Source organism: Agelaius phoeniceus, chromosome 8, assembly GCF_051311805.1.
Source record: "Agelaius phoeniceus isolate bAgePho1 chromosome 8, bAgePho1.hap1, whole genome shotgun sequence".
Lineage (NCBI taxonomy): Eukaryota > Metazoa > Chordata > Aves > Passeriformes > Icteridae > Agelaius > Agelaius phoeniceus.
In genome coordinates, this window is record NC_135272.1 from 36,661,087 (window position 1) to 36,687,282 (window position 26,196).

Consider the following 26,196-nt stretch of genomic DNA (forward strand, 5'->3'; position numbering starts at 1 on the left):
CATCCCTTTGTCTCTGTGCATGTCTGCTGATCCTGGAAACCTCGGGAAAACTCTCCCAAGTAATCCATGTAGGAATTAAACCCTAATGTTTGTTCCCCCAGGAATACAAGAATGCCCTTTAGCTTTCCAGCAATCTTGCAAATGAGAGCTGTAAAACTCCTCTCCTGGTGCTGCTTTGGGAATTCAGGGAGCTGGGTGGGGATTTCAGGATTTGGGAGCTGTGAATCCTCTTAATCTGCCTGTTTCTGTCCCAGGGAAACACATCCTAAGAAAAAAATGGGAAACCCTGTGGAGAAGTTGGGTTGTTCCGGTGACTTGGAGAATTTTTGTGTTGTATTTTTATATTTGCAGCACTGGTTGCCCAAAGAGAAAGTATTTGGGTGTTGGGACACTGTTCTTTCCAAGTAGCCTCAAGTTTGGGTGGAAAAATCTCCTGGATCAGCTGGAAATGGTTCTTTTATGCCTCAGGGCCTCAGCCTCCAAAATCCCAGAATTCAGGACTGGTTTGGGTTGGAAGGGAAATTTCAAATCCTCAAATCTCCACTACCCCAAACTGCTCCAAGCTGGTTTTGGGCACTGCCAGGGATCCAGGGGCAGCCACAGCTGCTCTGGGAATTCCATCCCTGCCCCTCCCCACCCTCCCAGCCAGGAATTCCTTCCCAATATTCCAGGGAATTCCATCCTCTGGCAGCTTTTTCCATTTTCAGTCACAGTCACTCTCCAGAACTGGGATTTTCCTGGTGAGGCTGGATGGATCCAGGTTGGGATTCCTCTTGGAAACACCCTGGCACCCTCCTACATCCCAATATTTCCACTTTTTCAGTTCCCTCTGCAACCTCAGCATGGAATTATTTAACCAGGAGAGGCAAATTGTTTTGGTTTTTTTATGGTGTCACACAAGGACCCTGGCATGGAGCTGATCCCTGGGAAATGAGAATTTCTTGGGGGAAGTGCTGGGATTTTGGGAGCAGGGGTTACTGAACAGGGTTAATTGCAGCCTTTGAAGTGATGGAATTGGATAAAAACTTCCCAAAATGTTCAGCAAGAGGATCACTCCTTGTAATTAGAGGAGTTTTTGATAACTGGAAAAGAAATTACCAGGAGAAGTTGGGTGAAAATGCTGGAATTGCCACTTTCACCTCACTTCAGAGCTCTTCATTTGGGAGAAAATTGCAGAATGAGCTAAATCACTTTTTCATTAAAAAAAAAAAATGCTGATCATTCTGCCTGGCATCAAAAATAATGCAAATATTTGCCTAAGAAGCAAAATATCAGATCCAGAAGGAAAGAAAACAACCACAGTCTAAGGAAAAACAGGAACATCTGCTTTGGCTCTGAGGAAAAAATCCTGGAGTAAGAAAGCTGAAATGTCCTTCTAAATCAGGTTTTCCCCTTTCATCTCCTGTTATAAATTAGTGCTGTCCAAGATGCCACTTCAAATATCTCAAATAAAATATGGAAGTGGCTGGTGGAAAACATGGGAGCATTTCCAGAATGCCAAATGCTTTTTCTGTAACCTTAATTTCCTTTTTTTTTATTGGATGGGCAGACAGAAATTTCAGTCTGGAAATTGCTAACATGGAAAAAACCCTGGGATAAATCAGATTTGGAGTTGACCACGGTGCTGTCATGTCCTGTTCAATATTCCCAGAGCCAGGCTTGGCAGTTTTGGATGAATATTGAGGAAAACGCAGTTTCTCTGCTCCAGAATCCTCTTCCTGGGAAGGACCCAGAGTACAGCAGCAGGGATTTCCTGTGGCACAAATCCCCATTTTCCCTTTTTATTTGGGTTTTCATGTACCTGTGGTCAGGAAGGCTGGATAATTGATTGGAAGCGTTTGTTCTATTGGCCGTGCAAGGTGTTTCTCCTCAGGCCCTGGCTTTAGCTGCTGTTCCATGGCTGTGTTTGGCACTCTGGGATGTGAGGGAAGCTGGATCCTTTTGGACAGAAAACCAGGATGCTCCATCCTGGAGAGCCCAGATCCTCCCCTCCCATTTTCTGGGTGGGGATCCTGGAATGGTTTGGGTTGGAAGAGACCTTAGACCAAGCCCCTTCCTTACAGCTCTCAGCTTTCCCTTGGTTCTCCAGGGTTCTCCTATGTAGAGAGCTTTTTGGATAATTGGTGAGCTGAGAAAGGACATTTCCATGTGATACCAATGGATAAGGATAGGGGAAACAAGCTGGGAACTGAGCAACCAGTGCCCAATCACTGACAAAGGTCACAGTGACCTTCTCTGAAATGGGAAGACGGGGGAGAAAATCACTACCAGAAAATGTAGATATCCTAGGTAGAGAAGCTAGAAGAATGCAAACATAGAAGCAAAACAATTATTAGAAGATAGAAGTAGGTGTGGTTGATCCAAGTGTGCTTTAACCAATGATGAGCTCAGCTTTTGCAATATGTATAAGCTTCATTAACACCAATATAAATATGTGTGAGTTTTCAATAAACTTCGAGATTTGCTATTCACGCATATGGTGTGTCACATTTCTCCCGCCGTTCATGACACTCCTAAAAAAAAAAAAAAGTGGATTTAAAAGCCTAAAAAAGTGGGGGTTTGGGGCAATTTTTGGCTCTGCAAAGATGGAGTTTTGGTTGAAGGACTTTGAGGTTTCAGCCTGGAATTCCGTGATGGAATTCTGATGTTCTCGCAGTGTTCCCACAGGGGAGCCTGGGAAGCCCATAAAAAGGGAGTTTAAAAGCCTAAAAAAGTGAATTTTAGGGCAATTTTTGGCCTTGTGGACATGGAATTTTGGGGTTGAGATGTCTGGAGATTCAGGCAGGAATTCCTTCATGGAATTCTGTGGAGTTCCCAAGGGACTTTGAGCTTGGAAAACCCCGAAAAAGTGGATTTAAAAGCCTAAAAATGAAGTTGCTGCTCTAATTTTGGATTTCATCTTTCCCCACTATTCTTAGTGGTTTTTCTAACAGGAAAAAGGGACAAGGTTTGGAATATTCTCTATTTTCCAAGACTTCTGGAGGATGAGGTGCTCTCTTTGTAGCCTTGGTTCTGTTTTGGTGTTCTTGGGGTATTGTGTGGCTTTGCTGCTTGGCTCTGAAATAAAATTCAAAAGAAATAAGGGGAAAATTTCCTTCTTTTCAGGCAATTTGGCTTTTCCCAGAAAAACTCCTGGGGAAGGAGATCTGAGGATGTGAAATCTTTCCTTTTGGAGAAAAGGTTCTAAAACTCAACCTGTGGGAGAGTTTAGGAAGGGAAGGAGTAAATGAGGGACAAGGAGGCAAGGGCTGCTTTATTTCTGCTGAGTTTATCCCATAATAATCCCCGTGGATCCACAGCATTCCCATTTTCTGGGGGGCCCAGCAAAGCTTAGGGATGACAATAAAAACACAGGGGGAATGTTAAGTGTAATTTAGAAAAAAATCAGCCTAAAAATCTGCAGGGGGGAAATCTGCCTGGCTGAATTTTCTGGAGTTTGGTGTGTTTTAAAATTGAGACAATAACAATAATAGTGTTAAATAATAATAAATATATTAATAAATAGCAATAGTGATCAAAATTATAATAATTGTGATAATAATAAAAGAAATAAATGATAAAATAATTATAAAGTAAAAGAAATCATGATAATGATAAAAATTATAATAATGGTGACTATGATAATGGTAAGGATAATAATAATAATAATAATAATAATAATAATAATAATAATAATAATAATAATAATAATAATAATATTAACAACAATAGTTCTGGTCTCTGAGAGCTGCCCTGAGGAGTGGGAGGCTCTGCAAATAATTTGCTCAAGGAACAAGAAGGAGAGAAATTGCATCTTTTAATAGTCTGCCTCATTTTCCCTTAATTACCTTGGAAGTCCTGATGTGGGGAACACTTGAACTGAATCCTTTGGAGCTGTCAGAGCTGATTGTTCATTTCATTTCATTTTTGCACAATAGGAGATGAGCTTTTTAGAAAGATAAGATTAAAAATCCCTGACATAATCAGGAAAGTAGAAATTTTTTTTCTGTTCAAGCTGTGAATATTTGTCTGGAAGTTTCCTATAAAAAATGGGCTGGTGAAAATTCAAGGAAAACAAATCTGTGAAAATTCGGGAAAATGTCACCGAAAAAAATGGGTAAAATTTGAAAATTGCATTTCATGGGAATTCCACAGAGCATGTCAGGCCTAAGGACAGCAAAATCTGGATTTATTTTTTTTAAATTGGAACTGAAAGAAGTGAAGAGAAATGACAACCTGGTTGTCCCCTCTGCAGGAAATCCAGGAATTCCTGGAATTTCTGGGACAGACTGACAGGGGCATTCCCAGCTTTAATGCTTGGACTGACTCCAGAGGAAGAGGAGCCCTTGCAATCTTGCTGATATCCTGGGAAGAAGCCTCCTAATTAAAGCTGAGGCACAGTTTTAATAATAAATTATTTCAAGATGGTTTTTTGGCCATGCCCAACTTGCTTGGAATTTTCTCAAGCCCCTACAAAGATCATCCTGCCTTTAACATTTTTATAGTAAGAAAATTGATTGGATTTATTCCTGGAGATAAATTTGTGACTTTATTCTGATGCCTGATGGCTTAAACCAACAAATTCAGGTTTTAAAGTCAGCCTGGCAATTAGGACAAAGCTGAGGGCAGCCTTGGGAGAGGCCAGAGTGGGAAAATCCTTTCTCCAGAACCTTGGGAGAGGCCAAAGTGGGAAAATTCCTTCTCCAGAGCCTTGGGAGAGGCCAAAGAGGAGGAATCCCTTCTCCAGAACCTTGGGAGAGGCCAAAGTGGGAAAATTCCTTCTCCAGAGCCTTGGGAGAGGCCAAAGTGGGAGAATCCCTTCTCCAGAACCTTGGGAGAGGCCAAAGTGGGAAAATTCCTTCTCCAGAGCCTTGGGAGAGGCCAAAGTGGGAAAATCCCTTCTCCAGAGCCTTGGGAGAGGCCAGAGTGGGAGAATCCCTTCTCCAGAGCCTTGGGAGAGGCCAAAGTGGGAAAATCCCTTCTCCAGAGCCTTGGGAGAGGCCAGAGTGGGAGAATCCCTTCTCCAGAGCCTTGGGAGAGGCCAGAGTGGAGGGATCCCTTCTCCAGAGCCTTGGGAGAGGCCAGAGTGGGAGAATCACTTCTCCAGAGCCTTGGGAGAGGCCAAAGTGGGAGAATCCCTTCTCCAGAGCCTTGGGAGAGGCCAGAGTGGGAGAATCCCTTCTCCAGAGCCTTGGGAGAGGCCAAAGTGGGAGAATCCCTTCTCCAGAGCCTTGGGAGAGGCCAGAGTGGAGGAATCACTTCTCCAGAGCCTTGGGAGAGGCCAGAGTGGGAGAATCCCTTCTCCAGAGCTGGGTGGTGCTGGTGGTCTCAGGTAGCAAAGGTGTTGAAGATGAGGATGGCAAAGGCAGAAGATGAGGAAGGCTGTGGCAGCTCTAAGGGAAAATCCAGCCCATGGAATCCAGCAGAGGAGGAATGTGGAGCTGTTGGAAGGAATCCAGAGGCTGGGAATCCCAAACCTGCCCGTGAGGATGTGTTTTAGGGATTTCTGTAAATAGTGGATTTCACACTGGATGAGCTGGCAGCCGTTCTTTAACCACTGGGTAGGGAAATAAGGCTCCATGCCATGGATCCATGGGATTGTATCCTCCATCTCCAGGATGGTCCCAGGGATGGAGCAGCTCTGCTGGGAGGAAAGGCTGGGAATGTTCTCCTGGAGAGGAGAAGCTTTGGGGTGAGCTCAGCGTGGCCTGGAGGGGCTGCAGGAGAGCTGCAGAGGGACTTTGGACAGGGATGGAGGGACAGGACCCAGGGAGTGGCTGCCAGGGGGTAGGGGCAGGTGGGATGTTGGGAAGGAATTCCTCCCTGGGAGGGTGGGGAGAGGCTGGCATGGAATTCCCAGAGCAGCTGGGGCTGCTCCTGGATCCCTGACAGAGTCCAAGGCCAGGCTTGGAGCCACCTGGGAGAGAGGAAGGTGTCCCATGGCAGCAGTTGGAATGAGGTTTAAAGTTCCTCCCAACCCAAACCATTCCATGATTCCATGAAATCCCTCTTTTCTGAATCACTTTTCCCAAGTTCTAGCCATTAGTGCTAATAGATGCCCTTGCTTATGTTTTGCAGAGCTCTGTGAAATCTTCCCAGCTTTTGCTGGAAATGAGAACAGCTTGGGTTTGCTGAGGAGGAGGGAATTTCTCAGAGCTGCCAGAAGCTCCACAGAGCACTTGAGCTGTTGCTGCTCACAAGAAACGGGAAAAGGTCACAGAAAAGAACAACATTTTCCTCAGCAAATAAATAATAAAAAGGGGAAATTCTTAGGGATGTGTCCAAGGAGGGCTGGAGCAACTGAGGGAGCTGGGAAGGATCTGGAGCCCCAGGAGAGGCTGAGGGAGCTGGGCAGGGGCTGAGCCTGGAGCAAAGGAGGCCCAGGGGGCCCTTGTGGCTCTGCACAGCTCCTGCCAGGAGGGGTTTGGGATCTGCTCCCAGGGAGCAGGGACAGGGACAGGAGGAGGGGGAACGGCCCCACAGGAGGTTCAGCTTGGAATTGGAGAAGGAATTTTGCCTGGAAGGGTGCAGAGGCATTGGAATAAGTTGCCCAGGGAGGTGTTGGAGTGACTCCATCTGGAAGTGTTCCAGCCTTTCCCTCCTTTCTCATTGCCCACAGAAGCTGTGGCTGCCCCTGGATCCCTGGAAGTTTCCCAGGCCAGGCTGGAGCAGCCTGGGACAGTGGGAGACGTCCCTGCCCGTGATGGGGTGGAATGGGATGAATTTAAATTTCCCTTCCAACCCACAGCACTCCATGGTTTTATGTGAAGCAGGAGCCCATCTGTTCCTCCTGGGAGAGCCAGACCTGAGATTGTCACTTTTTTTTGGTGGCTGTCACCCTGTCTGAGTTGGTGCCTCTCCCTGTGAAGTGCTCATGGATTTGAAGGAGAATCCAGTTTGAATCCCAGCTCCCAACTGATGTAATTCCCTGTGGGATCAGATGATCTCCTTCATCCCTTTCCTTAGAAAAGCTTCTGCAGTAGTTCACAGTTCAGGTGCCTGGTATTTATCTCTGAGCATTTTCAGGATCCCCATTTTGTTGGGAGGAAAAATCCTGCTCTGGTGATGTGGTGGAAGTGAGGAAGAAGCAGGTGTGGGACAGTGGGATGTGCTGTTATTGGGATTTCACTGGGATTTGCTTTGGGTTTCACTCTGTGTTTGTGTCCTGCCTCCATGAAGAGTGGGAGGAGCTGGATTTGGAAGCTGAGAGGAGCTGGATTAACAGCTCTGCTTCCCAAAACTGCTGTTCATGCAGGGAGTGGGAAAATGGGATAAATGGGAGCCAGCCTTGGCTGTGTTTGTGGGACTGGGGGATCTTTGGGGCTGAGGGGTCCCTCTGCTCCTCACATCCCCCTGGAGCTCTGACCCTGCCCATGGAGAAGCCCAAACCTGTGGGGAAGCACAGGATGGAACGTGGGTCTCATATCCCAAACCCTGCCAAAGCTGCACGTGAGGATGTGTTTAGGAATTGCTGTAAATAGTGGATTTCACACTGGATGAGCTGGGCAGCTCTTTTGTAACCAGTGTGTAGGAAAATCAGGCAAATCCATGGGATTTTATCCTCACTGTCAGCTGCTTCTTGGGAACCCTTTAATTCATCCCCTGGCTGGATCCCTCTGGAATTGCTGGAGTGTTTTCCCACCAGTTTTGAAACACATAGAACACAAAAATCTTCAGGTGGAAGCTTGATGTAAAAGGAAAATTCATATTCCACATGGGATATATTCCAGGAAAATGGATCAGACCCAACTGCAGCACTGATTCTTCTTCACCATTTATTAACAAATGCAAAGCTTTGCTGCTGTTCAGCATTCCCAGATCCCAGACCAAACTGATGTTCTAGGATACAGAGGTTTTTTTGGGGGATTTGGGTACTGGAACTGTAATAAAAGTCTGCATCAATGAGAAAATGTTCATGAGGAAAGAATTCCCAGGAAGCCTCTTTGGAGTGTTTTGCTCTGGTTTATTCTCCCCTTAAATGTTCATCCCAGGTGTCAGATTTTTCTGGGAAGGCACAGGAAAGAATGAGTCAGATTTTAATGGGAATTTAGTCATGACTAAAGGAAGTGTTGGGTTTTCTTCAGGCCTCAGAACTGCAATTCCCACAGAGCAAAAGCTGGATTTTATTATTATAAATATTCTGCTTAAATTGACTTTGACAAATCCATAAATATTTAAAAAGCTGTGGTGTGAGAGGGGTCAGATTTTCACAGAAATGATCTTCCAGTCAGCCTGGTCCATCCCTCCACATCCACTTCCTGCTGTCCAGCCTGGTCCTGGAGTTCAGCAAAGTTTGAGAAATATTCTTAAATTCTCGTTGGTTTGGATTTTTTTCCCAAAGAATGTGTGAATTGAAGTTTAGTGGAGAATATGGAGGTGGTGCTGGTTGGAATTGATGATCTTAAAGGTCCTTTCTGGCCTTGAGGATTCCTTGATTCTCAGGAGTTGCTCTGGATATTTATTTATGTGGATGTTTCTTTATTTTGTTATGTGGATGTTTCTGTATTGATTTCCTTGTGAAATTCCACATTTTCAGGAAGCAGCTCCAGTTTATTCTGGATCCCAGTCCCTGCAGATCAGGGCAGTGACAAACATCCCAAACTGGACTTTATTAAGCCCAAATTGGAGTTGAGTAAACACAAATCTGCTTCATTCTGCTGCTTCCTTTTGGTTTTTCCATTAATTTTGTCCTCATACAAAGGGAATTTTTTATTTTTTCTGGCAGTGAGCAGTCATTCCATGTTATCCCTATCTGTGCATGTCATGGCCATATTTAACATTGATATCTGGGGATTTATCATTTAATCCTTTTAATAACAGGCTTTAAAATTCTGTTCATTGTTGAAGATGGATAAAATCGTTGCACTTAATCTCAAATTGGGTTCTGCTGCTTGAGCACAACTTTTGTGCTGCTCAAAGTGCAAAAAGGAGAGAATTTTTCCCAGTGGATAAAAGGGACATTTGGGATGATTTGCCCTGGGAAGCAGAGGGTTCCCAGCATGGAGAGGTTCAGGAGCAGAGGGAGCTGGGTCTCCTGTGCAGCCAGGGCTGCAGCCAGCGAGGGCTGGAGCAGGAGCAGCAGATCCTGGGGGCCCCTTCCAAGCTGGCATTCCACAATTCCAGAGTTCCCTCACCCCTGGATATGCTGTGCATGAGGAGCCAGCTGAGCTTTGTGGAGATGGGATTTCTCCACATTTTGGGTTTTTAACAATCCTTCCAGTTCTCTGGGGTATAACCCCGACCTGGGTGCTGTACAGGCCATGCCCTAAAGTTAATCTTTACCCTAACCCCAGTCCTAACCCTAAACCCACCCTGAGGGTTCTGCAGGTCCTGCCCTTACACTAACACCAAACCTACCCCAGTCCTAACCTTAAACCCCCTCTGGAGTCAAGGTTAGGTCATGCCCTAACCTTAATCTTTACCCTAACCCAAATCCTAAACCCATCCTGAGGCTGTGCAAGTCCTGTTCGAACTGTAACCCTAAATGCACCCTGGGGGCTGTGCAGGTCCTGCCTTAACCCTAACCCCAAACCTAACCCTAATCCTAACCCTAATCCTAACCCTAAATGCACCCTGGGGGCTGTGCAGGTCCTGCCTTACCCCTAACCCCAAACCTAACCCTAATCCTAACCCTAAACCCACCCTGGGGGCTGTGCAAATCCTACCTTAATCCCAGTCCTAAACCGAACCCCACCAGAGAATGAGAACTGGAGTTGAATTCTTAGGGAATTCTGATGGTGCTTAGGGTAATGATGAAATAAAAAATGCAGGTGCTGAGCTGCTGAAACACTTTGAGATATTTGCACATAAAAAAGGTGGGATCCAGAGCAAATACTCCATAAATCCCAGCAGCATTCCCTGCTCCCTGCCCACCCCACACTGCCCAAAGGCTGCCAGAGCAAAAAAAACCTGGATAAAACAACTCCAAACCTTTCCAGGGCTTGAATTGTTCATTTTTTAATGTGCCCAGCAGGGTTTTCAGCAGATTGGAGATGGTTTTCCATGAAAATCAGCAAGGATTGAGGAGATGCAGCCTTGTGCTCAGGAAAAGGGCCCCTGGAGCTGGGCAAAATTTGGGCTAAGAGTGGGGAACAGCTGCAGGGAGGCAGTGCTGACAGGGGGGTGGCACCTGGGGACACAGTGAGGCTGCTTCAGGAATGCACTTGGTGAGCCTAAAAATCTTCTCCAACCTTAAAAATTCCAGAATTTTATCCAAATGGGCAGTCAGGAATAAACCAGCTGGGAATTTAGTGGCTTATTTGTTATCCAACCCAGTTTAGTATTCAAAAATATGTAAAAATTTATATACAAATATATATATATAGTGATTGTCATATAGTTAATTAATATAATTAATAGAAATTTATTATATAATTAAATAATTAATATATAATAGTGTATTGATATAAATATATATTCTATAATATATAATTAATACATATATTACCATTTATATAAAATTGTATAGCATTTATAGACATAATTGTATAATATATAAATCTGTGTACATAATTAGATATATTATATATGATTACCTCTAATTAACTCATACATATTCATAGATATTAATTTTAAAATATATAAGCGATATATAATTATATATAATTACTATATGTATATAATTGTATACATATATTTAAATTTAATTATATAAATATATAATTTCCATGTGTTTATAAATAAAATAATAGAACAATTTTTTTTCTTTCAGGTTGCCCCTCTGAAGAAATTCTGTTTGCCTGAAGTTTTTTATCCTGGGCTGCACTTGAAACCTGATAATGAAGAAAAGCAGAAGTGTCATGACAGTGACTGCAGATGAGGTGAGCTCCTGCTGAAGGTTTATTTTTCCTTATTTTTCTTTCCTTTTCCTTTTCCTTTTTTTTTTTTTTTTTTTTTTCATTGTGAAAATGAGCTAAAAAAAGTTGATTTTATCTTCTTTGGTAAATGTAAACTGGTTTGACTTTGATTGCTGATGGGTAATCTTGGAGGATTTTTAGATAGGAAGAAGGAAATAAAAGCTGCACATTAAGAATGAACGACTCAAGCCCTGGAAAGGTTTGGAGTTGTTTTATCCAGGTGGTTTTGCTCTGCTGGTCTTTGGGCAGTGTGGGGTGGGCAGGGAGCAGGGAATGCTGCTGGGATTTATGGAATATTTGCTCTGGATCCCACCTTTTTATGTGTAAATATCTCGTGGAATAAATTCTTTGTTTGTAGAATTTAGTTGTGGAGTTGTGGGATAGTTCTGGCTGGAGAATTGAGTGTGGTTTATCCTCGTGGAGGAAATCATTTGCAGAATTCAGTTCTGCACCTGTGGAGTTCTCATGTCCTGGGATAGTTCTGGCTGAAGAATTGAGTTTTATCCTTGTGGAGGAAATCCTTTGTAGAATTCAGTTCTGGAGTTGTGGAGTTCCCATCTCCTGGGATAATTCTGGCTGGAGAATTGTGTTTTATCCCTGTGGAGGAAATCCTTTGTAGAATTCAGTTCTGGAGTTATGGGGTAGCTCTGGTTGGAGAATTGAGTGTGGTTTACCCTCATGGAGGAAATAATTTACAGAATTCAGTTCTGGACTTGTGGAGTTCTCATGTCCTGGGATAATTCTGGCTGAGGAATTGAGTTTTATCCTTGTGGAGGAAATAATTTGTTTGCAGAATTTAGTTCTGGACCTGTGGAGTTCTCTTCTCCTGGGATAGTTGTGGCTGGAGAATTGAATGCATTTTACCCTCGTGGAGGAAATCCTTTGTAGAATTCAGTTCTGGAGTTATGGGGTAGTTCTGGTTGGAGAATTGACTGTGCTTTATCCTCATGGAGAAAATAATTTGTTTGTAGAATTTAGTTCTGGAGTGGTGGGCTAGTTCTGGCTGGAGAATCAAATGTGTTTCACCCTCATGGAGGAAATGCTCTGTTTCCAGAATTATAGAATATTAATCCCAATATTTCCAGGTGGGACGTGCCTGGCCCTGTCTGGCCCTCACTGCTGGGCCAAAGGCAGCAGCTGTGGTGTTTCACCTCAGAGACACCTTTGGCAGGCTGGGTGCTGCAGCTGGGCACTGGGAACAAATCCAGGCACAGCAGGAACTCAGTTTACGTCTGGTGGAAAAGGTTCAGGGGACGGTGAAGAGAAAGGAGAGGATTCTGCTGTAGAGTTTTAATCCAGAGTTTATTCCAGGCTGACAGACTCTGAATGTGGTAACAGCTCCCAACAGAACCCCAGCCTCATGGTCCCGTGTCCTTTTAAGCCCTGGGGACAGGGGAAGGGACAAAGGGACAGGTGAGGACCAACCAGGTGTGAGGAGGGGAAGGCTCAAGGGATAAAGACACTGGGACAGGCCAATGAGCCTGGAGCTGAGGGGCATCTTTGGAACTTCTGCCAACCACACCATGACCCTGCTGGAATGTTAAGATTGATGGGCAGCTCTTGGCAGGAGGGCAAAGGGGAAAGGAGAGGTTGGCACACCTGAGGGGTTGGGATAGGTGAAACAGGAAATCACACTGCAACTCAGAATGGAGGGATTTCAGAGGCCTCTCTGTTGCAGAGCTCCCTGGATTACCTGGAGTGTGGGCTCAGCAAATCCTACAGCACTTCCAGCCATGCCCTGGGCATTGACCTGTGGCGGGGCCGCCGGTGCTGCTCGGGGAACCTGCAGCTGCCCCCGCTGGCCCAGCGGCAGACGGAGCGGGCCAGGACCCCCGACAGGGACCTCAGGAGCCCCGACATGGTGTGCAGGCCCACCACCCTGCCCCTGCTGCCACCTCCCAGCATCGCCATCACCACCTACCACGACTGGTAAGGCTCATCTCATTCTGCTTGCAGGAATTAATGGATTCGTTTGTTTGTTTTCTGGTTCCAAATTGGCTTTTTCCCTTCTTTTTTGTTATAAATGCACATCTAATTATCTTATATCTATTAATCTGATTGATCAGTCTCTATGAGTTGTTGTATCACAGGTATAAGTTTATAGAACAAATTATTTTTATGTTTTTTTAAAATTCCATTTGGTTAAAACCCTCTCTTGAAACTTCTGAGTCTGGTCTCAACCAGAGGATTTGTGTTCCTAACTTGGCACCCACACGAGTTCAGGATGGTGCTAAACTCTCCCACAAAGGGTTGAGGAAAAGGCTCTGACTCTCTGGATGTTTCCCATCCCTGTGTGAGGAAAAAGGCTTGGAAAAACCCCACTGGGATCTAAAGTTAAGCTGGAGATAAATCCCCAAGAAAGCATCAGAGAGCTGATTACAAGGGGGTTGCTCTGAGGTGAGATCCAAAATTGGAACTGGGGTGAAGTGCCAAAACAAGGGAATCAGTCCAGAGAGAGAGGAGAGTTTTCCTATGCTGGAACTGGATTTTATGGCAAAATAAGGATGTGTGTCCTGCTTGTCATAGGAACATTGAGGTGACATCAGTGTGACCTTCAATTCTATGCTCTCAACTTTGGGTTTAGAGTCAGCTTTAGGTTCTAGTTTATAAATGCTCTATTCTCAGCTCCATTTGCTGGTTCATGTTCCTAAGCTGGAGTCTGGGTTTCTGCTAAGCTCAGTACTCCCTGCATTTGTACAGCTGGAGAGGATCCCATAGGCTCGAGGTAAGTCCCAAGAAAGCATCAGAGAGCTGATCACAAGGGGGCTGCTCCAAGGTGAGATCCAGAGCTGGAACTGGGGTGAAGTGCCAAAAGAAGGGAATTAATCCAGAGGGAGAGGAGCAAGGCAAAGCCTTGGGTGTTCTGTGCTGGAACTGGATTTTATGGCAAGATAAGATGTGTGTTGTGCTTTTCATGGGAATATTGGGGTCACAGCAACTGCACCTGAAATTCTGTGCTCGCACCTGGGTTTAGGATTTGTTTTAGATTCTAAACTTTCCTCTCTTGGCTCTGTTTGCTGGTCCATGCTCCCGTCATTATTCCAAGTTGGAGTCTGGGTTTCTGTCAAGCTCAGCACTTTCCATTTGAACAGCTCTAGAGGACATCCCAAATCCATTTGTTTAAGTCCTTTGGAAAGAGTTTTCCTGCTGAAAATAGGATTTCTAAACTGCTCTGGAATAGCTGAGATAGAGGAATTGCAAGAGCTTTTGTCCAGGTTTTGTGATTAATTGCTGGGATAAATGCAACCAAACGAGTTCCCTAATTTCAGATGGGTTGGGAATTTTGGCAATAAAAGGGTTGGCTCACCTTTGTGGTGGGCATTGTGCGAATGTTCCTTTTGTGGGGCAGGGATTTGCATTCCTGACATGGGGTGGGCTCGGAGGGATGGACTCGCTCTGAGCTTGGAATGTGCCTCTGTCCATGGTTTGGGAGGAATTGCCGGGATTTGTCATGGATTTATCGCTTGGAACACAAGAGGGCATCGCTGCTCCTCTCTCCCGCTTGAGCAGGATCCGTGCGGATGGGTTTCCCTGGAGCCCGGACAGCGCGGCTCGGGTTGTTGCTGTTTCTGTAGTGTCGGTTCCGGCTGTCTGTCTGTCTGTCTCTGCCCCGACACGGGCAGGGCGGTTCTTGGGTGCCCGCGTTTCAAAGGACGAGTCTGGACTCTTCAGCTTTTCCATCTTCAGATTGTTTATTGTTTCTTATCTACAAAATTTTCTGTCTGCCCAGCAGAGGTCTGATCTGCAAGGCAGCCACAGGCACTCTCTGACCACCCACGGGGCGGTCGTGTCTTTTTATACTAAAATCTACGTACACAATATTTACCTTTATTTCCCAATGCTTTTCACCCATGTTAGCAAGTGCACCTTCACCATGAACCAATCCCCAAGTGCCAACATCACCACAGGAGATGGAGGACAAGAGGAAGAAAGAAGAAGGACGAGACACGCCCTGATCCCTCCATCTTGTCTCCATAACCCCCCTGTACCAAAAACCTTAAAGTCTATATCTCACCCTCTAAATGTGTCCCTGTTACACCCTTCACTCTAAAGTGATTCTCATGTCCTCAAACTGCTGTCACTTCTGTGGATGGATCAAAATCAAGCCACCAAACACTCTTGGCAACATTCCAGGGTTTCTGAGACCCCCAAGGGTTCTCCTGGCATCTCTGGACATCAGGAACGATGGGCTGAGTTCCCACACTGAGTTCCCACACTGTAGTGCTGCAAATTCCCGGTTCTACACAGAAACTGGGAGTCGCTGGTGTGACTGGGATGCAGCACTGGGTCCCAGCTCCTCTTCCTGCATCTTCCTCACCTCGCTGAGCCTATAAAAACTGGGTTTAGAATCCCATTTTTTATTTCAGTCCTAATCCTCACCTCCCTGTCCACTTACATTAGCTGATCCTGTAAAAACTGGGCTGAACATTCCCATTTTTTATTGAAGTTTTGGGCATTGAGGGGTTCTGGGCCAGGTTAGCCCTGAGCTCTGCCCCATTCCAGGCAGTTCTTCCTACAGAATTCCCAATGACTCAGGGCCTGCCACCTTCTCAGGAGCACAGCCATGGGATCATGGAATGTTAAGGTTGGAGAATATTGTGGATTTGGGATAGAAATCCAACGGAGCTGCAAGCTCAATGCTTATTAGTGATCCAAAACCCAAATTAATCAAAGATTTGAAGGAAAAAACAGTGGATAAAACATGGAAGATGTTTCTGGAGGCAGCCAGAAAAATAAGGGAGACTGATCCCAAAGCAGTAATTCCAAACCAGGTGTGGTGTAATAGCATTTTCTGTGGAAAAGGAAGGAAATATTCCCATAAAACAGCTTTTCTGGGTCCTGCAAGGCAGGAGACACATGGGATAGAGATCTTCAGGTGACAGTCTGAGTGGAGAAGTCTTCCAAGCTTCTTCTCCACAATTTTTGCCTCTGTTTTCATCCAAGTTGTTCAAATGTTTCCCCAGTCCTGCTCCAGCTTTGTGTTAGGAAATCCAGGCAGGAGGGAAGAGTGAGGGTGTGAAGAATAAATTTGTAGCTACACTTGGAGCATCCAGAAAAGTTCTTTTCCTAATTTTTTTTGCTCCTTAGCATCTCCTGGGCAAGATTTGTTGCTCATTCCCACCATTTCTCCACGTTTCCCTCAGGTGTGTGAGGGATATTTGGATATTCTGAAGGGGTTTGCAGCAAATTTTGATGTTGAAACAAAAATGGGATTTATGGTGAATCCCAAAGCGTGAGGAAATCAAGGCTTTAAGAATTCCATGAGGAGTTGATCTGGTTTAGTATTAAATGTTGGAATGCACTTTTTTAGTGATTGGAGAGGCTGATAAATATTTGGGATATGGCAATAAATACTTCATTAAAATATAGATTTGCTGCCTTATTATCCCTCATTTATGTCCTTTTTCTTCAAGAATAATTTTATTGTGGAGCCTAGAGAGGAGAATCTGTAAGGAAAATATGAAGGGATTGATCCTATTCCCCACATCCACCTGGAATTGAGATAAATCTACTCAGTCTCTACTCCTGTAGTACTCCCGTTGTTCTCCAGATGGTGGTGGTGGGCAGCAAATTCAAAACAGCGCTAGGAGCTAAATCAGCCCGAAATTCGGGATAAATTTTGGGCGCTGAGTTACTCCAAACCTTCCTTGGAATTCTGGCTCCAGCCAGAGCCAGCTCGTCCTCCCTGGGAGGCTGCTGAGAATTAACGGGAGATTGATAAAATGGGAATGAACTGGGGGATTGATAAAATAGGAATGAATTGAGATATTGATTAAATGGGAATTAATTGGGGGATAGATAAGTGGGGATTAATTGATGGATTGGTAAAATGGGAATTAATTGTTGGATTGATAAAATGGGAATTAATTGTTGGATTGATAAAATGGGAATTAATTGATGGATTGATAACATGAGAGTTAATTGATGGATTGATAAAATGGGAATTAATTGATGGATTGATAACATGAGAGTTACTTGGGGGGATTGAAATTGGGGGATTGATAAAATGGGAATTAACTGAGAGATTGATAAAATGGGAGTTAATTGGGGGATTGATAACATGGGAATTAATTGAGGGGCAGATAAATGGGGATTAATTGAGGGGTAGATAAGGAAAGTTAGGATGATAAAGGGGATGGGATTTGCACGGAAAATTAAGGATAACAAAGCTGGAATCAGGCTGGGAAACCAAGCTGATGCTCCTTCCATATCCCATGGATGAAATGAAATATCTGGGAAGCTTTAACAGGAACCATAGGATGAATCCCAGAAATTCAGAAGGAGATGATGTTTTGAAGAAATGGGGTTTTGGATTTTTTAAAATTTTCTTTGGTTTTTCAATGCTGTTTCTGACTTTGTGATAATACCCTGAGAAACTGGAGTTTTATTTAATTATTTAATTAATTTTATTTAATTTATTTAATTTAATTATCTTAGATAATTTCAAACTCCAGGAGATGGGAACTGAGGGAATGTGCTGTAAACTTGGAATGGGAAAAAAAAAAAAGATGAGCTGGCTTCCCATGTGGGGTGAAAAATAAAAAACCTGAGGGAAAAAATCCCAGTGTTCTGAGGTGTTCCCACAGGGAATATCCATGGTTGGGATGGAGTTATTCCCAATATTTTGTAGTGTTCCTCTAGGGAATATATCCTTGGTTGGGATGGGGTTATTCCCAATGTTCTGAGGTGTTCCCACAGGGAATATCCCAAATCCTGGTGTGGTTGGGATGGGCTTATTCCCAATGTTCTGAGGTGCTTCCATAGGGAATATCCCCCATTCCTGGTGTGGTTGGGATGGGGTTATTCCCAATGTTCTGAGGTGTTCCCATAGGGAATATCCCCCATTTCTGGTGTGGTTGGGATGGGGTTATTCCCAATGTTCTGAGGTGTTCCCACAGGGAATATCCCCCATTCCTGGTGTGGTTGGGATGGGGTTATTCCCAATGTTCTGAGGTGTTCCCATAGGGAATATCCCCCATTCCTGGTGTGGTTGGGATGGGGTTATTCCCAATGTTCTGAGGTGTTCCCACAGGGAATATCCCAAATCCTGGTGTGGTTGGGATGGGGTTGTTATTCCCAATGTTCTGAGGTGCTCCCACAGGGAATATCCCCCATTCCTGGTGTGGTTGGGATGGGGTTGTTATTCCCATGTGGGATTGAGGCTCAGTCAGAGGCACAGCCCCGAGCCATGGCCGCGTGTGGCACTCAGGGCTCTGAGGGGTCACATCTGACACCCCACCCCAAATCCTGCAGACCTTCTATCAAAACACAAACCCCAAAATCCTTCCTGCCAAAAAAAAACGTGGGCAGGCCAAATATCCCAAGGTCGCTGCTGCTGTGTCATTCCAAATGCCAACCTATCCCAAAAAAAACCTGGGAAAAAAAGGTGATTTTGCTCTCTCTGACTTGAATCTGCTGTAATTTCTCAGCTAAAAATACCCAGAGAAGTGTTTTGTCTGCCTATATTTAGATTTTGGCTGGTGCCATCAGTTTCTGAAGCTCTTGCAGCTTCAAAAACCTGTATTTTTATGTTTTCTTGGAGGCCTAAATAAAAGAGCTATGATTAATATGAGGTTTAGATACCCAGAGGAATTTTAAGATGAATTAATCATAGGTCAGGAATTAAAATTATGGTTATTTCAAAATCACTTGTTGTCCACAACTTTTATTTTGTTGTTGCCACCTAATCTTTTAATTCCTTTCCATTTATTGAATCCATTGAATTTTACTCCAAATACTCCACATAACATCCCCTTTTTGTGTGAATTGCAAGGTGATCCCAGTAATTTTATCAAGGATGAGCCTCTAAGTTCAGAGCTGCAGGGTTTTGCCTGGAGATAAAAGTGGTTGAAAACAGAAGAGCACAAAAAAAAGGCTTTTAATGATTCAATTTTAATTATACACCTCAATCCTGAGTGCAAAAAGACAGCTTGGGGTGTGTGTGGAAGGGGAAGAAATGAGTCACTGTTAATCAGCAGAAGACAACGAAGCTTCTGAAATATTTTCTTCAAACTTCACCCTCGCTAGCAGAGAAAATAAATGAAAATTATGGAAATAGAGTTGATGGAAAAGCTGAATCAGACAGGAGGTTGACAGGATTTTCTGACTAATGATAACTCATCTCCAGGGAAAGAGCAAACCCCCTTTGTTTTCACCTGCACGGCCTGCTGGGCTCAGCTGCTCCAGGACATCATCCCTGAGGGTCCTGGGCCAGGCTTTGGCTGAGCTGGGCTTTACAGGCCCTGACAACCCAGACCCTCCCATGGTGCCATCATCAGATCCGTGTTCTTCACGATTTGGTTCCTTCTGTGCAGTTTTTGATGGGTTCTGTTCAGTTTTTGGTTGGTTTTATTCAGAATTTCATTGATTTTGTTTAGGTTTTGATTACTTTTGTTCAGTTTTTGGTTGTTTTACTCAGTTTTTGATTGGTTTAGTTCAGTTTTTGGTTGGTTTTGTTCCATTTTTTTGCTGGGTTTAGTTCAGTTTTTGGTTGGTTTAGTTCAGTTTTTGGGTGGTTTAGGTCCGTTTTGGTTATTTTCTGTCAGTTTTTGGTTGGTTTAGTTCAGTTTTGGTTATTTTCCATCAATTTTTGGTTGGTTTAGTTCAGTTTTTGGTTTGTAACACCTGAGGACACGGTCAGTGGTGGACATGGGGGCGGTGCTGGCTGAGGGTTGGACTTGCTGATCCTAAAGGTCTTTCCCAAACTTGGTGATTCTGTGATTCCATGATTTTGTGATTTCCCAGCAAAACTCCCCAAAATCCACCAATAAATCCCATTTTTAAGCACTTGTGGCCAAGTTGCTCCCTGAGTTTCCCAAATTCCTCTTGGCCCACCTGGCCCTGGGAGGCTGCAATGCCTTTGGACCTTTCCTGATGTGTTTTCAGCACCTCCACCTGGAATATTTCCAGATTTCCCTTTTGTGGCAATTCCCTGCTGGAATATTTGGAGCAGAGGGCCTGGAGAACCCTGGGAGAGTCCCTGGGAGGAAGCAGAGGATTGGGAATGAAGGATTGTCCCGTGCTGCTGCCTCAGCCCAGCTCCAGAGCCTTTTTACCCAGCACTGGAGACCTTTTATCCCTGAAAAAATCATGGAATTTTTGTTTTCCTGGGACAGGCCCAGCCACCCCCTCCCTGACCCTGTTTCTGCTGGCAGTGGCACCGAGCAGCTCTGGCTGTGGATTGGTTCCTTTAATGAAGCCATAATTGGGAATTCTGACTGCACAGCAAATCTGCTCCTTCCCAGCTCCAGAACGGGAGGCACTGCCAAAGCTGGAAGCTGTTGAGCAGGGAATGTTGGGAATTCCCCCTGGAATTAGGGGAAAAAATTGCTGTAAAAAAAAATCCACTTTATGAACCTGATTCTGGTTAATCTGAGAGAGCTGATGAGGGGGAGATGATCTGAGACACAAAGAAATAGAAGAACTGGGATGAAACTGGGATTATTTCTGTAAATCAGCGGAAAGTCTGGGAAAGCAGGAGGGAAATACAAAACTTTGGATGGAAGGTGGAATTTTCTGTTCCTCAGCCGTTGTGGGACCAATAGCAGAGAAATTTGTGGGCTGGTGAAGATGATTTCAGTCCTTTTGTGGCAAGGAAGAGGAGGGTGCTGCAAAATTCCTTTTTTGTCCCTTTTTTTGGGCACTTTTCCATGGGAATCCATGACAGGATGCAAAAATGGCCAGGCAAAGTGGGTGTCTGGGCTAGATCCAGGGGATTATTTGGGAGCACCAAGGAGTGACAGAGCAATATTTTGGGTGGGTTTTTTTGTATTTGTCGTTTTATTAAAAAATCAGGGAATTGTTTGGGTTGGAAAAGTTTCTGAGGTCATCAAATCCATCCATGTCCCCAAGTGCCACATCCACACAGCTTTTAAATCCTGCCAGGAATTCCACTCCTGCCCTGGGCTGGAAAAGCCTTTCCAGGAAGGAATTTTCCCTGCTCCATCTCTGGATTTAACACAAAGCCTTTCTCATCAAGATACACAACATTTTCAGATTTTTTCCATCAGCTTCTCCTTTCTCTGGAGTCACCCTAGAGGTCTCTGCCTGTGAGGAATACATTGAATTTTGGTGGTAATATATTACAAATACCTTCTGTAATCTATAGCTGTGAAATGAGGAAATAATCACAATTAATACAGATTGCTCTGACATATGGGATTACTCACTCTGGATATATAGAAGGCATTTCAGTGTTCTCTGGGAATAAATCAGGCACAATCCCAAGTTGCTAAGCAAATTCCCTTCTTACATCACACCCTGGTGGCTTATATAATTTGATAATAAAATCTAAATGATATAAATTTATAATGAATTTATAAATACCAATTTATTCCCAGTTACTAGGAGGGAACAGCAGAAATACCTGTAAGAAAAAGGGGCATCACAGCGTGGTATGAAGTTGTATTTTTTGGCAGATAAATTGTGTTTTGTGGGGGATTTAATATGGAAAAAACTGTTCCAAATCCAGTTTAGGGCAAATGGGAGGGGAAAGGCCCCGGGTTTGCTGTTCTTCCCAACCCCTTCATGCGTGTGCTGAATGCAAATAATTTCCTGTGCCAGGGAACACCTTGTAAAGCTCAGCTCAAACAGCAGCAGGGCCTGCCTGACGTGGGGCATTAATTCAGGGTGAGCAGATGAGCACCCAAGCACTCCCAGCTCCCAGGGAATGTTTCCTAAAGATGGAATTGATTTTTTGGGACTCATCTGGAGATCATTCTTGGTTTTCTGAGCCTTGTTGAGATTCTGGATGTTTTAATACTGGAAAACTTATGGTTCAGTTCAGCTTTTGGTTGGTTTAGTTCAGCTTTTGGTTGGTTTAGTTCAGTTTTTGGATGGTTTTGTTCAGTTTTTCATTGCTTTCCCAACCAAAAATTCCCTTCCCCAAAATTCCAGGCCCCTCAAATCTGTGGGAATGGAGATCCAGACTGGATAATTTCAAACTGTCTTTGATATCTTTAACTATTTGATAATTTCAAATGATCTTTTTTTTAATAGATATAAAACAACCTCATCTCCCAACAGGAATCTAAATAAGAGTGGATTGTTATTAAAATTTTTTTTTTGCCTCTCAAACATGGGGAATTTGTCATTTAAACCTGTAATTAGGGATGGATTCCTGCTTCTCTTGCTGCAGGAAACTTTCAGGGAAGGAGAAGGAAAAGCCTTAAACATGTAATTTATTTCCAGTTCTCTGTTGTGGAGCCATCTTTCAGCAGCTCAGCCTGTGAGGCAGCAGATGCCAAGGCAGGTGGTTTTGGGGGAGTTTTTTTCCTTAAAAATTGACCAGCTGAACACCATGAAACCTTCTGCTTGTGAGCTGGAAAGATTTTCCTGGGATTTGCTCAGCCTTCTGTTAAAAGGAGATGATCGAGGGAGGGTTGAAGATTTTTTATTCTGTAGAATTCCAGACTGGTTTGGGCTGGAAGGGATTTTCAGGATCTTCTCATCTCCTTCCACTGTCCCAGCTGCTCCAGGAATCCAGCCTGGCCTTGGGCACTTGATCTCTGGGAAACATCAGCATCCTCACAGACCAAGGGGTGATGCTCCCCAAAATGTTCCATTTTGCTGTTCCATTGTTGTCCTGTTAAACCCTGGCTTTGGTTTGGGTGTTTGGAGATGTGGCTGGTCCACTGCAGCTCAAATCCCACTGGTGAATTCCTGTTTTTCAGGTGAAATCACCTTTTTAATCCCCAGGGTTGTGTGGGATGGTTGAAATGCCAATGGGGTGTTTAGGTCAGGCCTAGGGGCAGATTTGCTGCTTCTCTGAGGGAGCTAAAGTAAAACTGGGACTAGGATGGAGTGGAATTAGCTAGGACTGGTCTTGTTCTGGAATTAGTGGCAGTCACCTGGGATGGGCACAGGGCATCTCTTGGATGCAGTATAAGGCAAATAAGGGAAGAAATGAATTCTATTTTTTATCATTTCCTCTCATGTCCGTCCCTTCCCTGCTCCTCTCCTCTCTTTTCCCTTTTTCTCCACTCCTGTTGTGTCTCCAGAGCTGCTCCATCCCTGCAGCAGAGGTCCCACAAATAAAGGGGTTTGTACACAAGGGTTCTTTGTGGGTTCTTTGTGGGTTCTGTGCCACACACACATCCTTCCCTGCAGTCCCTTGGATTTCCTGGGGATGTTTTCCAGCTTTCCACAGAGCTGCTCCCAGCTCCCCTTTCCCCATCCCTGCCTCCTTGCCCTCTCCTTCCCCACAGCCGCTGCTTTCACTCCAAGCCTTGCCTGTCATTCCTTATTCTGACATTTCAATCCACTTCCAGTTCCACATTCAGGCCTCATTCCCTGGCTTCTCTTCTCCTGGCTGCTTCCCTCCTCCAGCTCCCAGCTCCTTGATGTTTTCCTTGTCTTGCTCCAGACATTTCTCTCTCTGATCCTTTTTCTTCGCTCTGCCTGTCTCCACTGCCGGGGTTGCTGTGATTTATTCCTGGTGCTGCCTCATCCTGGCAGCTCCAGCTGCTGCCTCAGGGGCTGAGCTCAGGATCACATCCCTGTCACTCCTGTGACATTTCCCCCACAGATTTATGCCATGCTCTGCTGCTGGCTCTGTAACCCAGTTATTTTCCAGTACAAATGACAATCCCTGTGTTCTCTGCTCTCTCATTCCTTCTTTTTTTCTCTCTCCAGTCTCTGTGTTGGTTTAGTCCAAGAAAAAGTTGTTTTTTAGGGTTTTCTCCTGCCTTAGCTTGGTTTGCTTTTCCTCAAAATCTCGTTTTCCCACCCTTTCCCAAACCCAGACATTCCTCCTTTCCTTTCCTTTTATTTCCTGCTGGGAATGAGCTTTGGCTGATTTCCCTGCCTCCTCTCCAGGCTCATGTTCATCTCTCCCAGATCTAATGGACCTGCTTGGCTCCTGGAATTTCTCTGCTGGAATTCCATCATGGATCCTTTCCCAACCCATTTGGCAGAAATCCACCTCAAGTAGGGATGGTGCTGTGAAACCCCATCGTGTCCTGGCCCAATAATGGGCTTTTTTCCCATCAAATGTGGTCTAATTTTAGTCTAAAAGGGATTTTAAGGGGTTGAATCCTCCCTTGTGCATCCTCAGCTTTTATAAATGTTTGGAATTGTTCATCTCTCCTGACCTTTCCAATCCTGGGCCTGATTTAAGCCAGGGAAATGCTGCTGTGTGTGAGGGACCTTGCAAGTAATTCCAGAACTAATGAAGGAACAGCCCCTCTTGCTCCAGGAGCACAAGGATATTCCATGGATTAAAAAAAAAATAAATTACTGAGCAACAATTAAAACACACAGCAGGGATCTGTGATTTTTATTTTATAAAGAAAAATCTTAATTTTCAGATTGTTTGGAAGTTTATAATAAAGATTTTATTTTTCCTGTTAAAGGGGGAATTCTGTCAGCCAGGATTTCTGGAAAGGAGACTTTGTACTTGATTAAAAATATGTTTTCCCCTGGGTTTCCTTGCTTGGAAAAAGAAGCCCAAGCAGCAGCAGCAAAGCACAGTCCCTTGAAATAATTTCTCTAATTAATTTGCTGTGGGGCTGGTGGAACCTTTTTGGGATGCCCTTGGGATGGATGGAACAGGGGCTGGAGTAAGAGAGGGGAATTCCTGACTGTTTTAATCTAAATGTGCTCTGAGGAAGAATTTTCCAATTGCTCTGCCCTGGCTGAAAGTGCTGTGAAACGTCAACTCAAAGCTTTTCCTTTGCTACTGGAGCGTGCAGGGCACTCCAGAATTCCCATTGCCCTGGTGTTTTACTGCAGCCCGGCTATCAGGACTGGGAACAGGTAAATAATGGTGCTGCTGAGGAAGAAAGATGTGTTCTTGTTGCTTAGCAATTGCTCTCAGCACACTCAAGATCAGCCTTTGATGAGGAGTTGCAGCCTTGGAAATGTTGTTTCCCACCCTATCAGTTATTTTAATCAAATATATTGAAACTTCCAGCACTTCCAGACTCTTCAGCGAGTTGGGGAGCGGAGATGGAATCTCACCCAAATGCACTTAAACTTCTGAAAGTTTCCTTAATTGTCCTTTTTCTTCCAAGAGGTCTCATTTTCCTGCCAGGCACTTTCCTTCAATCATCTTTTCCGCCTCCTCAACAATTCCTTCATCTTTCTGCTCCCTTTTCTGATGGAATTGTTATCTTGGGCTGCAGACAGTAATCTGTGGGGATGGACAGATCAGTGCAGGGTGTTCTGGGCTCTTCAGGGAATCATTTTCATTTGTAAACCAGGGTCAATCTTGGGATGAACAGATGGGAAACAGCCCTGGGAGAAGGGTTGGGAGTGATGGTGGCTGAGACTGGGCTGGGTCTGCCCTGCTCAGGTGAGGCCCCACCTGCAGAGCTGCCCCAGCCCTGGGGCCAACATCAGCAGCACCTGGAGCTGCTGGAGAGAGCCCAGAGGAACCCATGGAGCTGCTGCAGGGCTGGAGCCCCTCTGGAGCCAGGCTGGGACACCTGGGGGTGCTCACCTGGAGAGGAGAAGGATCCAGGGAGAGCTCAGAGCCCCTGGCAGGGCCTGAAGGGGCTCCAGGAGAGCTGCAGAGGGACTGGGGACAGGGGATGGAGGGACAGGACCCAGGGAATGGCTGGAAGTGAAAGAGGGTAGACTGAGATGGGATATTGGGAATTGGGAATTCCTGGCACAGGGATGGAATTCCCAGATTTGCTGTGGCTGCCCCTGGATCCCTGGCAGTGCCCAGGCCAGGTTGGATGTTGATGTTTGGAGCAGCCTGGGACAGTGGGAGGTGTCCCTGCCATGGCAGGGGTGGCTCTGGATGGGGCTTTAAGTTCCCTTCCCACCCAAACCATTCCAGGATTCCCTGACCCCCTGGAAGTTCTGATGCCCTGGGTGCTCTCTATTCCCTGCAAACACAGGGAGCTCCTGCCAGGACTTTGAGATCCCAGCTTTCCTGCCAGTTAGCTCCAGTGTCTGCTTCTCACCCCCTCTTGGCTCATCCTGGAGTGAAGCAGGGTGTCTGGCCAGAATTCCAAGCTGTAAATCCCTGAGAACTGGGAGATGTTGGCTGCAGGGTCCTGTGCGTGTGGAGCACCAGGAGCTGGCAGCGGGAGGGGTGGGAGCTGGAACTCCAGGAGAGCTCTGCTGGGACCTTTCCCAGGGAATTTTGTCAGGGAAGTGTGGATCCATTGGCACCAGGAGCTGGAAGGTGCTGGAAGCATCTCCTGTACTCAGGATGAGCCTTCCAAGGCGAGCTGAGCTTGGAGAAGCTCTGGCATTCCCATGGATGGCACTTTGTGTTCCCTCTCCCCCTGCTTCCCCGAGGGAATGGAGCCTCTCTTCCTCCCCAGGCTCCTCTCCCTCCTCACCAGCTCCATTCTCTGGGATCTCTCTGCCCATCTCAGCGCAGCACCTTGGCCAGCAGGGCTGGCAG

The 26,196-nt window shown here is 45.1% G+C and overlaps 1 protein-coding gene across 1 annotated transcript in view; it reads left to right on the plus strand.

Moving 5' to 3' along the window:
* Nucleotides 1-26,196, plus strand: part of PDE4B (phosphodiesterase 4B) — a 178,325-nt gene that overhangs the window by 10,573 nt on the left and 141,556 nt on the right. The window contains exons 2-3 of the mRNA XM_077182639.1: nucleotides 10,691-10,799; nucleotides 12,514-12,764. Coding sequence (XP_077038754.1) covers nucleotides 10,758-10,799; nucleotides 12,514-12,764 — 293 coding nt within the window. The 5' untranslated portion in view covers nucleotides 10,691-10,757. The remainder of the gene's footprint in view (nucleotides 1-10,690; nucleotides 10,800-12,513; nucleotides 12,765-26,196) is intronic.